Source organism: Gorilla gorilla, chromosome 5 (genome assembly GCF_029281585.2).
Source record: "Gorilla gorilla gorilla isolate KB3781 chromosome 5, NHGRI_mGorGor1-v2.1_pri, whole genome shotgun sequence".
Lineage (NCBI taxonomy): Eukaryota > Metazoa > Chordata > Mammalia > Primates > Hominidae > Gorilla > Gorilla gorilla.
This window is the reverse complement of record NC_073229.2, coordinates 130,775,674-130,790,800: the sequence shown is the minus strand read 5'-3', so window position 1 is coordinate 130,790,800 and position 15,127 is coordinate 130,775,674. Positions and strand designations below refer to the sequence as shown.

Below are 15,127 nucleotides of genomic sequence, written 5' to 3'. Positions count from 1 at the left end.
TTTGGGAGGCCGAGGTGGGTGGATCAAGAGGTCAGGAGATCGAGACTATCCTGGCCAACATGGTGAAACCCCGTCGCTACTAAAAATACAAAAATTAGCTGGACGTGTTGGCACACACATGTAGTTCAAGCTACTCGGGAGCCTGAGGCAGGAGAATCATTTGAACCACAGAGTTGGAGGTTGTAGTGAGCTGAGATTGCGCCACGGTACTCCAGCCTGGTGACAGAGCAAGACTCTATCTCAAAACAAAAAAAAAGAAAAAGAAAATGTCAAGTGAAAATTATTTTCTTTTTATCAGCCCATCTATAGTTTCTTCATGATTTGTTCAGTAGGAACACATAGATAACTTAGGGCTCTCAAGATAAGTAGAAATTTTTTTAAAAAGTTGTTACAACCGGATATTTTTTGAATATGTTAAGATTTGATGGTTTTATTTATTGGTAGTGTCATCGGTGCACTTGAATATTTCATGCTCTGCCTGAAATTCACGTCTTGTCGGGAAAGTTGTACTTCACTCTGTTTGACAGAAGTATTAAAAGGTGTTAGGTGTAGTGTTGCGTGCCTGTAGTCCCAGCTACTCGGGAGGCTGAAGCAGGAGGATTGCTTGAACACGGGAGGCGGAGGTTACAGTGAGCCGAGATCATGCCACTGCACTCCATCCTGGGCAACAGAGTTAGGAATTGAACTATTCCTCCTCCACAAAATAAATTTCACTTTTAAATTGTGTATACTTGCAACTCAATGAAGTGAATTTAGGAATACTTTTTTTTTGATATTAGGTTTTATGGCAGTAAAATTTTGTCATGTAAGTGTAAATTAGGTGTCTGATTAATTCTGATATAGAATTATAGAATTAGGCCCAGAGTTAAAAACATTGGGTTTATTCCCTACCAGTATGCTTATATTAAAATTAAAATGACAGCCTTCTTCTTTCAAATGCATTCTAAGGCCTTTTCTTCACCCCACCACCACCTGTTTCTTCCCACTCCCCAAGCCCATTACCCTTTTGGACTTTAAGTTTTCATTTGCACCTGACTGGGTTGTATTGTTAGGGGGGTAAGGGGAAGTAGAAAGAAACCCCAGCTGTTTTCTTGCATAAACAAAGTATGGGGTTGAGGAGGCGAGGAGAGTGAGAGTGGAGGCTCTGGCTTGGTCAGTGTGATGGAAATGAATCTTCCTTTGCTTCAGGTCTATTTTCCAGGGAGTCCTGGGTGGGGGGGTGGGGGCGGTGGGCACTTGAAAGAATAGCAGAAACCTCACTCCTGGAAATTTGTGTTTTATACAATAGCTTTCTAAGTGACTAGGTTAACTATCTCGTGAGGTTGTAAGTCATTTACTCTTCAATGGACTATAATCTAGCTTCTAGCCTTGCCTTTCAATTGCATCTGCCCTCACTGGGGTCGTAGCTAACTTAAGTGACTTAAGTTGCCAAGCCCAAAGACATTTTTCAGTTCTTATTTTAATTTGACCTCTCTGAAGTAGCTGGCATTGTTGAACACTTCCTAAATACTTACTTTTTGTATGGTTTCAGGGACATTAAGACTTTTAAGTTTTCTTTTTTTGTTGTTGACCATTTCTTGTCATTTTTAGAAGCCCCCACTTCTTCCTCCAGTCCTTTAAATGTGCTGTTTTCCCAGTATTCCACTCTATTCTTCCTTTTTGTTTCCCAGGGTTATCTCATCTACTCCCAGCTTCTACTTATAGTTTGGTAACTTACAGATCTGTATTTCTAACTCTGTCCTCTTACTGAGTTCCAGTTAGATGTTCTCTTTATGTCTCAAACTCAACTTGAGCAAAACAATACTTACCAACTACCACCCCAACTCTTCCTCTGTAATCCTAATGTCAGTTAATTGTGGTTTACCCTAAGTCAAAACCTGACATTGTTCATAAACCCTGCTCTCTCACCTTCGTCAGCACTACTCATTATTGTTCGTGTCATGTAAAATGTAAGATTGTTGCCAAATTTGGAACCATGTCTTCCAAGTTCCTTTTATATGCCAGCTATAAGATTTGTGAACCCAAAATATCTGAGACAGGTCTCAGTCAATTTAGAAAGTTTATTTTGGCAAGGTTAAGGACACGCCTGTGACACAGCCTCAGGATGACATGCACCCAAGGTGGTCAGGGTGCAACTTGCTTTTATATATTTTTGGAAGACAATACATCCATCAATACACATAAGATTTACATTGGTCTGATCTTGAAGGGTGAGACCTCTTGAAGAGGGGTGGGCTTCCAAGTGATAGGTAGATTTAAAAATTTTCTGATTGGCAGTTGGTTGAAAGATTTATTATAAGTGAAATGGAATGTCTGGGTTAAGATAAGGGGTTGTAGAGACCTAGGTTTTGTCATGCAGATGAAGCCTCCAAGTAGCCAGCTTTAGAGAGAATAGACTGTAAATGTTTCCTATCAGATTCAAGGTCTGTGTTGATGTTAATGCTGCAGGGGTATAATGAGGCCTGCAACCTCCTCTCCCATCATGAGCAGAACTAGATTTTCAGACAACTCTGGAATGTTCTTGGCCAAGAAGAGGAGTCCATTCAGATGGCTGGGGCCTTAGAATTTTATTTTTGGTTTACAGATTTCAAGGCATTTCATGTTTTCTTGTGTAGTGAATAAGCCTAAAATACTGTTGTATTTTAATGAACAATCCTGATTAGTTTGTTGTTAACCTCTTCCATATAGTGTTGTCTTGTAAATTCTTACATTTTTTTAATTGGAGGAATTTTCCACAGACTAGCTTCTGGCTTTGTACATTTCAAACCTTGTTTAACTTTCTTTCTCCTTCACTACTCACATGACCCTGTGCTGGGTGCAGTGATACACAGCTTTAAGGAAATGTCATGTGGCTTAGGTGAGTTGACTTAGTGAGAGGTAGGAAGAAATTCCTGGAAGGCATTTCTTAAACTAGGACAGCTAGGGATAACTTAACTCTACACAGAAGTGACTACGAACCACATCAGTATTTTCCACTAAACCCCAAACAAGTATATTTCCAATCAACTTCCCTTTAGCTAGATCTAGTATCACCTGAGAAAAAAGCAAGACTGATGAGTAAGAGTGAAAAAAGACCAATCTTAACTGATTGTGGTTAGCATATCTTTTACAAATTTTACAAAAACATATGTCTGTTACATATAAAGTTTCAGTGCCACAAAAGAAATAGCACTTGAATATAAAATTTTCTTTTTAATTCTCAGCAAGGCCAGTTACTTCTATATAGAAGGGTGCACCCTTACAGATGGAACAATGGCGAGCACACATTTGGACAAGGGAGGGGAAGGGGTTCTTATCCCTGATGCACGTGGCCCCTGCTACTCTGTCATTCCCCTATTGGCTAGGGTTAGACCGCACAGACTAAACTAATTCTGATTGGCTAATTTAAAGAGAATGATGGGGTGAGTGCTTTGGCGGGAGTCAGGGCAGAGCAGGTAGCAGGTAATTGGAATGAGTTAGGATGGAGCAGGTGATGGAATGAGTTAGGGTAGAGCAGGTGATTGGAATGAGTCAGGGTGGAGCAGGTGATGAGAATGAGTTAGGGTGGAGTAGGTAATTGTAAAAGGTTGCTTTATGAGGAAGTTTAAAAGTAGAAGGCAAAGAATTGAACATACTGACATATTAATTATCTGAAAAGAAATTTAGAACTCGTATCTAACATGTCTATGCAAAATATTGCTAGGGTTCCTCTCTGGGCCTTGTGTAAGTGAAGGGCTTCGGCTTCATTGGCTCCATGGTAAATCCTCTGACCTCACTACTTCTCTCTGTCTTATCCCCTATTGTCACCCATCACAAGCTTTTCTTTTTTTTTTTTTTTTTTTTTAGATGGAGTCTTGCTCTGTTGCCCAGGTCGGTGTGCAGTGGCGTGATCTCGGTTCACTGCAACCTCCACCTCCCAGGTTCAAACGATTCTCCTGCATCAGCCTCCCGAGTAGCTGGGATTATAGGTGCCCGCCACCATGCCTGGCTAATTTTTATATTTTTAGTAGAGGTGGGGTTTCACCATGTTGGCCAGGCTGGTCTTGAACACCTGACCTCAGGTGATCCACCTGCCTTGGCCTCCCAAAGTCCTGGGATTACAGGCGTGAGCCACCATGCCCTGCCCATCACAAGCATTTATTCCCTCTATCTGCTTCTGTATAAGATTGAAGGAACCAGTGATTTGGGATGGTTCCCACTGCCTATCCCATTTGGGGGGATACATTCCCAGTACCCCGGTTGAAATTCTGAATACACTTCGGATAACAAAGCCATTGTTATCCTGTGTATAAAGTTTTTCGTCGATTATGGGTTAACTAAGTCTTCATAAATGGCTTACCCTGGCCACCTTACCAAGATACATAAATAACTTTGTTTTCTTGGGAAAATGTGTTTAACTTTCTAAACATTTAATTCACACACAAACTCTTCTGTAAATTGGGGAATGTCAACATGCATTACAGAGGCTTAGAAGAAAAGGACACAGATCTAGGCTATCTTGGTCTCCTTTGGTTGATTTGTTTTGTAGCTATATTTTTCCACTTATTCAGATTAAGTTTCTCACTCACTTTAAGACAGTAAACCTGGCATATTATGCTAAGATACTTTGCTATCTTTTATCTGTTTTGCCCCCGATTTAAAAGTCATGTGTGTTTCAGAACCTCCACAAGGCTGAGAAAAAAAGTAGTTTGTGAAAGTGAAAGACGAGATACATTTTCAGCATAATCCTTATTTCTTAAAACCATTTGTTTCTACTGATGGTCAGTTTCACCATATTTAAATCATCTTTGTTCGTAAGTCATTAGGATTTAATAGATGACACTCTAATCTTATAATGTGGCTTTTTTCACTATAAATCTGGGGCAATTTTGAAGGCCATATATGTCTGTTTCAAAGGTGGAGAAACAAAATGTAAGCTTAAATTAGATGGAAAGCACCTGTTCTTTTTCATTGACTCGCAGAGTACACTTCTGTCATCATCATTTTGTAGGTGACAGATCTGAGGGCCAGGGATACCATTAGAGAGAGAGTTGAGACCTGAACCCGGGACTCTAGATACCCAGCCCTGGCGTTCAAAGATTTTTGGGATCAAGTCAGAATATAGAAACTTGAAGATGATTTTCTACTTCTGGATGTCTTGCTGTTTTGTAGCATGTTTCGTGTTTTTTGTTTTTTGTTTTTGTAAGGCAGCTAAGGGGTTGGCGCCCTACCTCATAAGATTACAATACTGAAAACTGTGATTGTAGAGGGCTTAGGTGCCCAAATGCCAAATAAAAAGTGACTCAGTCATGGAAAAGAAGCCAACATTGCTTCAGTGCCTTAATGTATGTTTAGGGAGAATTCAGAGATTAGGCAAAAAGGACAGAGCAAGTTAGATTTTAGGGCTTAAGAATGCCTAAGTAGTGTAATACTGATTCATATTTTCTCCATATTTAAAAAATATCTGTCACTAGTACAATCCCTTCTGACTTCCAAAGAAGCTCTATATGTGTACTTAAGAAGTAATAGAGGCATGCAATTAAAAACCTTGGCAATTTTGAATAACAGTGCTTTTTTCAAGTAGAGTATTTCTGTACACTTTATATAAACCAACAAATACAGCACACGTTTCTTCACTATCACAAATAGGCTTCTACTTCAGTGAGATTCGAATATATAGTGTGGCCATTACAGCAAGCTAGGCAAAAAGTATTCCCACTGTGTAGGACTTAAGTGAAGGGCCATTGGGAGGTCAGCAACAGCAGTTGCTTCCCTTTGCATTGAACGTGCTGTGATGAATACAACAAGAATAATTAGTTGAGCCACAAGACTTCAGACTTTAGAAGACCGACCGGCTTATTGTTGGCTTGAAAATTTATTTTGCCGCCAGGTGCGGTGGCTCACACCTGTAATCCTAGCACTTTGGGAGGCTGAGGTGGGCGGATTGCCTGAGGTCAGGAGTTCGAGACCAGCCTGGCCAACATGGTGAAACCCCATGTCTACTAAATATACAAAAAAATTAGCCAGGTGTGGTGGTGGGCGCCTGTAGTCCCAGTTACTCAGGAGGCTGAGTCAGGAGAATCCCTTGAACACGGGAGGCGCAAGCTCAGCAGTGAGCTGAGATTGCACCATTGCACTCCAGCCTGGGCGACGGAGTGAGACTCCGTCTAAAAAAAAAAAAAAAAATTATTTTGCCTACTCTCTTTTTGGGGACTTTGAAGAAAGATATGGTTGAAACCTGCACAAAATGTGGAGTTTACAGGACCAGAAAACGATGTGTCCTCAGGGCTCCTTTACAAGCTAACAGCGCTTCATTCATTGGACCTGCTCCTTGCTGCTTTTGCACTTGGGGTCGCCATCAGGTGGAAACACAAAGAATTGAAGCTGCTATTGCAGAACCACTCTTGCTAAGCCCTGCTGTGAAACACAGTTTTGCTTTTTTATTTGAGGGAATGAAGTTGCTTTGGATCAAGAGTTATAGGGAAGAGATGAACTGACAATAATGAGGTTGGAGATGTATTTGGCAGTTGGATCCTGAAGTAGCCATTATATTTAGTATCCAGCGTTCACAGAGAGAGAATTAGAAATTATTTTCAAGCTTTTCTTTACTGGAAGAAACTTGAATGCAGTCTTTCGAGTAGCCAGGTGATCCCCTCACTTGAGGTGGTAGCAGTTGTTGCCTTGATTGTAGGACATAATGGTGATTGGATGATTTCTTTTTTTAGAGACAAGGTCTCACTCTGTCACCCAGGCTAGAGTACAGTGGCACAATCATTGCTCACTGCAGCCTCAAGCTCCTGGGCTCAAGCCATCCTCCCACCTCAGCACCACCATACCTAGATAATTTATTTTTTATTTTTTGTAGAGATGTGATCTCATGATGTTGCCCAGGCTGATCTTCAACTCCTGGGCTCAAGCAATCCTCCCGCCTCAGCCTCCCAAAGTGCCGGATTACAGGCGTAAGCCACCATGTCTGGCCATGGATGATTTTGAAAGTCAAGAAACTTTGATCAGGCATCTGCTGCATCCAGGGCACTGTGGCCAGTGCAGGGCATAATATGAGGTCTCTGACCTTAAGAGCTTGCAGAATGGGTTGGGAAGTAGGATGTGTGGCATAGATAACAGGTTCCAGGCTATGTTAAGGGTATTGTAAAGGAAAACTGGGACTTGGGCCTTCAAAGGAAGGGAGACCTCAGCAGGTAATTATAGCATTCTAGAGCCTGGAGGAATGGGCCAGTGTGTGTGCAATGTAGGGGGAAGAAAGAGGGGAACAGAGTCTCAGAGGAAGAGTTCCATTCAGGAAATAGTAAGAGGAAAAGTTGGAGAGTGCAGGTGATACATTGTGAGGAACTTAAATGAGAATTTGACTAGCAACACTTCTATAAGAATGGCCAAAAGTAAGAGGGTGAAATATTTCATGGGGGAATTAATTTTTGAATGTATTTTTGAAGCACTTTTCATACTTTTTTCCCTCATTTAGGAAGACTAAAGCTATGTTTGAATTGTCAGGGCAAAAGGTACTTTACCTCTGCCCTCTGAAGGTTCTATAACTGAGTCTGCTGAAATCAACTGATAATAGATTAATAGGAGAAAACTTATACACATTTATTTATTTATTTCCTTTTAATATTAGTTGATATGTAATAATTGTACACATTTATGGGGCATAGTGTGATATTTCAATACATGGATACCATGTGTAATGATCAAATCAGAACAATCACCATATCCTTCAAGTCAAACATTGATTATTTCTTTGTGTTGGGAACATTAAAAATCCTCTTTTTTAGTTTTTTGAAAGTATACAATAAATTATTATTAACTATATTCACCTTGTAGTGCTATAGAGTACTAGAACTTATTCTTCCTATCTAGCTGTAATTTTGTATTTGTTAACCAACCTCACCCTCTTTTTCCCTCCCTGCTACCCTTCCCAGCGACTGATAAACCACAGTTCTACTCTGTGCTTCTGTGACTTCAACCTTGTCTAGCTCCCCCTTGAGTGAAAACGTGGTATTTATCTTCTTGTGCCTGACTTATTTCACTTAACATAATGTCCTCCAGGCTCATCCCTGTTGCCACAAATGACAGAATTTCATTCTTTCTTTTTTATGGCTGAATAGTAATACCTTGTGTATACATACCACATTTTCTTTACCTGTTTATCTGTTAATGGACATTTAAGTTGATTCCATATCTTGGCTATTGCAAATAGTGTTGTATTAAACATGGGAGTGCAGATATCTCTTTGATATGACTGATTCTTCTTCCTCTGGATAAATACTCAGTAGTAGGATTGCTGGATCTTATGATAGTTTTACTTTTAGGGAAAACTTCATACTGTTTTCCATATTGGCTATACTAACTTATATTCCCACCAAAGGTGTATAAGAGTCCCCTTTTCTCTGCATCTTTTCCAATATTTATTTTTTTTTGTCTTTTTTCTATATGGAACACTTCACAAATTTGCATGTCATTGTTGCTCAGGGACCATGCTAGTCTTTGTGTCATTCCAATTTTAGTATATGTGCTGCCTAAGCAAGCCCTGTTTTTTGTCTTTTTGGTAATAACCATTCTAATTAGGGTGAGAGATCTCATTGTGGTTTTAATTTGCATTTCCCTGATTATTAGTGATGTACAGCATTTTTTGCCTATGCTTGATCATTTTTCTCTTTTTGAGAAATGTCTATTCAGATCCTTTGCACGTTTTTAATTGGATTACTAGTTTTTTGTTGTTGTTGAGTTTTTTGAGTTCCTTATATATTCTGGGTAGTAGTCCCTTGTTGGTTGTAGAGTTTGAATATACTTTCTCCCATTCTACAGGTTGTCTCTTCATTGGTTGTTTCATTTGCTGTACAGAGTTTTTTAGTTTGATATAGTCCTATTTATTAATGTTTTTGCTGCCTGTGCTTTTGAAGTCTTACCTATATCATTTTCGCCTGTATTCCCATATGCTTTCTTCTAATAGTTTTGTTTTGGGTCTTATGTTTAAGTCTTTAATTCATTTTGAGTTGGTTTTTATATATGGTGAGAGATGGGCATCTAGTTTCCATTTTTCTGCATATGGATATCCAATTTTCCCAGCACCATTTATTGAAGAAATTATCCTCTCACCAACATCAATTCTTGTTGCCTTTGTCGTAAATCAGTTGGCTATAAATAGGTTGATTTATTTCTGGGTTCTTTACTCTGTTCCATTGGTCTATGTATCTGTTTTTATACCAATACCATGTTGTTTTGGTTATTGTAGCTTTGTGGTATAGTTTGAAGTCAGGTAGGGTGATGCCTCCTGCTGTTTTATTTTTGTGCATATTGTTTTGGTTATTCAAGGTCTTTTGTGCTTCCATGCAAATTTTAGGATTTAAAAAATTTCTGTGAAGAATGTCATTGATATTTTGATAAGGCTTGAATTAAGTCTGTAGATTGCTTTGGGTGGTTTGGTCATTTTAACAACATTTATTTTTCCAATCCATGAGCATAGTATGTCCATTTTTTTGTGTTCTTTTCTATTTATTTATTTAATTTATATGTATTTTTTTGAGATAGGCTGGTCTTGAACTCCTGGGCTCAAGCGATCCTCCCCCACTTGGCATCCCAAAGTGCTGGGATTAGAGGTGTGAGCCACCATGCCTAGCCCTCTTTGATTTCTTTTATCAGTGTTTCTAATTTTCATTATATAAATCTTTCACCTCCTTGGTTAAATTTATTCCTAAGTGGTTTTTTTGTAGCTATTGTAAATGAAATTGATTTCTTTTTCAGCTAGTTCATTGTTGGTATATAGAAATGCTACTGATTTTTAAATTTTTATTTATATTTATTTATTTTTAAAAATTTCTTTTTGGAGACAGAGTCTTGCTCTGTAACCCAGGCTGGAGTGCAGTGGTGCCATCTCAGCTCACTGCAACCTCCACCCCTTGGGTTCAAACGATTCTCCTGCCTCAGCCTCCTGGGACTACAGGCGTGTGCCACCGTGCCCAGCTAATTTTTGTATTTTTAATAGAGACGGGGTTTCACTATGTTGGCCGGGATGGTCTCGATCTCTTGCCCTCATGATCTGCCTGCCTCGGCTTCCCAATGTGCTGGGATTACAGGCATGAGCTACCACGCTTGGCCTGTTGGGCACTTTTGTTGGACATAGGGATGCCAGGCAGTCTGGTCCTCAGGTCACTAGGTGACGCATGCAGCTACATGGCATTCCTCCTGCTGGTGTGGATGGCAGGCTTTGGGTGGACTAGTCCTCAGCACCGTGGTCATTGTGCATGAGGGCCAGCAGTGGTAGCTGTGGGCCCCAGGTGAACTGGTCCTCTAGTCTCTGCACTGCATGCATGGCAGTGTGGCAGCTCTACTACTGGAGGGGTGGGGTCACTGTCAGTGTTGGTGGCAGCAGACCTGGGCAGGTAATAAGGTGCACGTGCATGGAAGTCACACAAGGTATGAACCTCAAAGAAGGGCCAAATGGGTGATGCCTACATACCCTCTTCATAGGGTAGAGGGAAGGGGAGTATGTAGGCAATTTTAGAGGAAGAGCAAATTATTTTGAGGGTAGATGAATGGGCCCAAAGACCAGACAGTAGCCTAGGACAAAATTCATCTGGGCTGTGGGTGTGGCACCTACTCTAGTCTTCTTTCATGTGAGTTAATCTTCTGTGTTTGGTGAGATTATAGGGAGGGGGCCCAAGAAAATAGCATTCCTTCTGAGGGAACTTCAGAGAAATCCTCCCTTTGCACTTCAGGAGAGACAAAGGGAAGGGATGAGAGACCGTGGCCGGGATGGTGAGAGAAGGTCAGAGAGACCTTCGTTCTGAGGCTGCTTCTTTACTTCAAAGTACTCAGCATGTCAAAGTGACATACTCTGGGGTATTGTTTTCTGAACCCTAACAGGATCTTTAAAATTTCTTCTAGTCTTTATAATTTTGGAAATTATAAATCCTTTTAGAAGGAACACAATTTGGAAGGAGACTTGTCTTAATTACATTTAATGGTTTTAATTTCAAAGGGAACAACTGGCTCAGAAATTTTAGTAGTAACTGTTAAGCTATAAATAAGGGTGACAAACAGCCTTCTATGATTTGGGCAAGATAGAAAAAAATGAAATGAAACTAGGGTTAAGGTTATAGATAGAATGCGTGTTCCAAGATTTGGTGTACTTACTAGAGATAGGTGGCAAAATTCCCTGCACTTTCCAGCAGCCAAGGCAGTGGGGACCCACACTAGCAGTTACTCAATTTATGGTGATGTTAAATAGGACTGATACTGCCACCACTTAGTGTTCAGAAAAATGGTGTTTTTGTAGGCCGTCATAAAGAGAATTCTCATGAATTCTGTCAACAATATCCCCTTAGCTAATACAGTATCAGATATCAAACAATCACTTTTTATAATGTCCCTCAGCCTCAATCAGTAGCATGACACCAAAGTACAGTACAAACAATTTTCTGGGACTTGAAACCATCCAGTCCAAGTAGGCAGTTCTCTGAAGCTCTACCTTAATTTAAGAATAAAATGTAAGAGCATGGAAAGCAGTTTTTTGACTGGTGATTCTCTTTTGGATTGCACACTTCTTTGGGAAACGGATGATAGGTCTAGATTCCTTTCCTTGTCAATAAGCATATGCATCATTGCACAAATTTTACGTGTTATTTTAGGAAATACACAATTTCAAAGAGTTCATAATCCCTTACCCTACCCCTCACCCTTTCACCCTTGTCCCGCCCCACCCTCCTGCCCTGACTGATCCAGGCTCAGCACCCTGGTCTTCAAGGCTATTGTGAGTTAACATGGTAAGAACATGCAGTATGAGGATGGTTGTGCTGGTTGGACAGATTCCTCTGCTTTAACAGGAAGCCACATTGAGGATGGGAATTGATTTTCATTTATGAAAGTTGATGAACTTGACATGTCTGAACAAAAGATGTTTATTTCGCTTTGGTGAGAATGTAGTCAGGAATGTGATTTTTCTTAGAGAACTGCTAAGCATAACAAATTAAAAAGGGCCCCAAATCTCCCTCTCATAGAGGAAGCTCTAACAATTTTAGCCTAGAAAAAATTATAAGGCAGATGTTACAAAGGACCATCTGAGCTATCTTAAACCAACAAATTATTGGTATTTTCGGTATTTGATATTCTTGGTACAGAGCTCATAGAATGTCTTTATTTTAAGCAACTGCAGTTTCTTGGTGAACCTAAAATAAAAATCCTGTGTAATATATCTTGGGAAGCTGAATAACTTTATTTTCTTTTAGAATTATTTATCATCTTATCATCAACCAGTTATATGTTGAAAACGTTTATCCAGTTATATCTGCTTTAGATTCTCGTTAATTGTGGTTTCCTTTGCATTGCAGTGTTCTAATCTTAGGCGCTTCAGGCGGAGTTGGTACTTTTGCTATACAGGTAAAACCATTTTTTAATCTTGTGAATAGGAGGATTTTGTTTGCATGAATTTATAAATTAAGATACATTATTTCTCCTTAAAAGCTGAGAGAAAGGTAGGTCTGGTAAATGCACTGTAATTTCAGCTTGTTCTGTAAGAGGAAAATATTCTTTTTTTATTAGAAAAAATTATTTTTTAGAGATGGAGTCTTGCTGTGTCACCCAGGTTGGAGTGCAGTGGCACAATCGTAGCTCACTGTAAGGAAAATATTCTAATGTAGAAGGAAGCATTAAGCTTTCTAGTAGTTTAATATGAGTGGGTGTGTGAATGTCCTTGATAACAGATGTAGGAAAGCTTTTAAGAAGGAAGACCATGGGCAGTGCAGGTAGATGGAAGTTAGCAATTTAGTAGGAAACAGCCAATGTCAAAAACCAATACTAGTTTCCAATCAAAATTTTTGCAGGCTAAAAAGCCTGCAAAATGTAGAAATTGGTAAGCTGATTCTAAAATTTATATAGAAATACAGTAGCCAAAATACCGTTAAGATGGCAATACTCCCCTAAAGTGATTTATAGATTCAGTACAATCCCTATCAAAATGGAACTGCTTTTTTTTGCTTTTCATAAATGGACAAGTTGATCCTAAAATGCATATGGAATCACAGGGGACCCCAAATAGCCAAACAATCTTAAAAAAGAATAAAGTTGCTGATTTCAAACTTACTACAGAGCTACAGTAATCAAAACATAAGGGTGAACTTATAGATCAATGGAATAGAATTGAGCATCCAGAAATAAACCCATACCTCTGTGGTCAGTTGATCCTGACAAGAATGGCAAGACCATTAAATGGAGAAAAGAATAGTTCCTTCAACAAATACTGCTGGAACAACTAGATATCCACATGCAAAAGAATGAAGTTGAGCCCCTACCTCACATCATATTAAAAAAAAAAAAACAACCCTCAAGGTCAGGCATGGTGGTTCACACCTGTTATCCCTACACTTTGGGAGGCCAAGGTGGGTGGATCACTTGAGGTCAGGAGTTCAAGAACAGCCTGGCCAACATGGTGAAACCCTGTCTCTACTAAAAATACAAAAATTAGTCGGACATGGTGGCATGTGACTGTAATTCCAGTTACTCAGGAGGCTGAGGCAGGAGAATTGCTTGAACCTGGAAGGCAGAGGTTTCAGTGAGCCTAGATCATGCCACTGCACTCCAGCCTGGGTGATGAGTGAAACTCTGTCTCAAGAAACAAAAACAAAAACAAAAAACTCAAAATGGATCAAAGATCTAAACATAAGAACTAAAACTGTAAAACTCTTCGAAGAGTAGGCAGGGAAAGGGAAAAAAAAAGTCTTGGAAGGAAACATAAGACAAAATCTTCATGATTGTAGATTTGGCAACAGATTTTTAGATATGACACCCAAAGCACAAGCAACCAAAGAAAAAAATTCATCAAAATTAAAAAACTTTTGTATGTCAAAGGGCACTATCAAGAAAGTGAAAAGACAACCCACAGAATGGAAGAAAATATTTGCATATCATTTATCTGGTAAGAGTCTGGTATCCAGAATATATAAAGAACTCTTATAACTCAACAACAAAAAGACAGCACAGTATTTAATTAGCAAAGAACTTGAATTGACATTTCTCCAAAGAATATATACAAGTGGCCAGTAAGTCCATGTAAGGATGGTCAATATCTTTATTTATTAGAGAAATGCAAATCCAAACCACAGTGAGATACTGTGTCTTACAATAAAAAGCAAACACAGAAAATAAAAAATGTTAGCAAAGTTGTAAATAAATTAGAACACTCATACATTGCTGGTGGGAAGTTAAAATGGTGCAGACATTGTGGGAGAGTTTGTTGGGTCCTCAAAATGTTAAACATAGAATTACCATATGACCCAGCAATTCCATTCTTAGGTATATACCCAAGAGAAATGAAAACATACATTTAAGCCTAATCTTATTCATGAATATTCATAGCAGTATTATTCATAATAGTAAAAAAAGTGGAAATAACTATCAATTGATGAATGGATAAACAAAATGTGGTATAGACATATAATGGAATATTATATGTCTATATTATATATCAGCCATAAAAAGGAATAAAATATTGATGATGATACAGCATGGTTGAATCTTCAAAACATGCTAAGTGAGAAAAATCCAGAAACAAAAGGTCCTACATATTGTATGATTCCATTTATATCGTATGTTTAGAATAGGCAAATCCACAGAGAGAGAAAGCAGATTAGTGGTTGTCAGGGGCTGGGGGTAGATGGAGAAGGGAGTGGGGAATGACTACCTAATGAGTGTGAGGCTTATTCTTGGGGCACTTAAAATATTCTGGAATTAGTGGTGATGGTTGCACAACATTGTGAGTGTACTAGAGACTACTGTATACTTTAAATACTTTAAAATTGTGAAAATGGTGATATATATGAATTTTACCTCAAATAAAACAAAACAAACCAAAAGTTCCCCAAGCCTCCAGAAACATGATGGGGCCCAGTGACTGCTCCTGTTGTGGTCAGATGTGTAACTGACTGGCTCCTAGAAGAGGGAGCTTGATTAAGCCTCTCTCAGGATGAGGGGAGAGATTCTTTTCCCCAGTAGGGGGCAGCGAGTAGCCTCAGAGGCTCTGCCACATTACTTTCCAGGAGGGAGGTTTGGGTGTTATAGACCACCCCAGACCCAGCTTAGAATTTTTGAGAACCCAGATGGTGCTGGAGGCTTCCTGTCTGTCTGCTGACTGAACTAGGTGAAGGAGGCGAGGATTCCT

General features: G+C 39.4%; 1 protein-coding gene and 1 pseudogene across 7 annotated transcripts in view; one reads left to right on the top strand and one right to left on the bottom strand.

Annotated features, from left to right (window-relative positions):
- The window catches only part of RTN4IP1 (reticulon 4 interacting protein 1), a 76,013-nt gene that overhangs the window by 13,908 nt on the left and 46,978 nt on the right, over positions 1–15,127 (top strand). For all 7 annotated transcript variants that reach the window (XR_010134334.1, XR_010134335.1, XR_010134331.1 and 4 more), the window contains exon 5: positions 12,303–12,351. Coding sequence is in view for 2 of the 7 variants with exons in the window: in XM_055390706.2 (XP_055246681.1) it covers positions 12,303–12,351 (49 nt within the window). In the remaining 5 variants the exon portion in view is untranslated. The remainder of the gene's footprint in view (positions 1–12,302; positions 12,352–15,127) is intronic.
- Positions 8,401–8,500, bottom strand: LOC115935117 (uncharacterized; annotated as a pseudogene).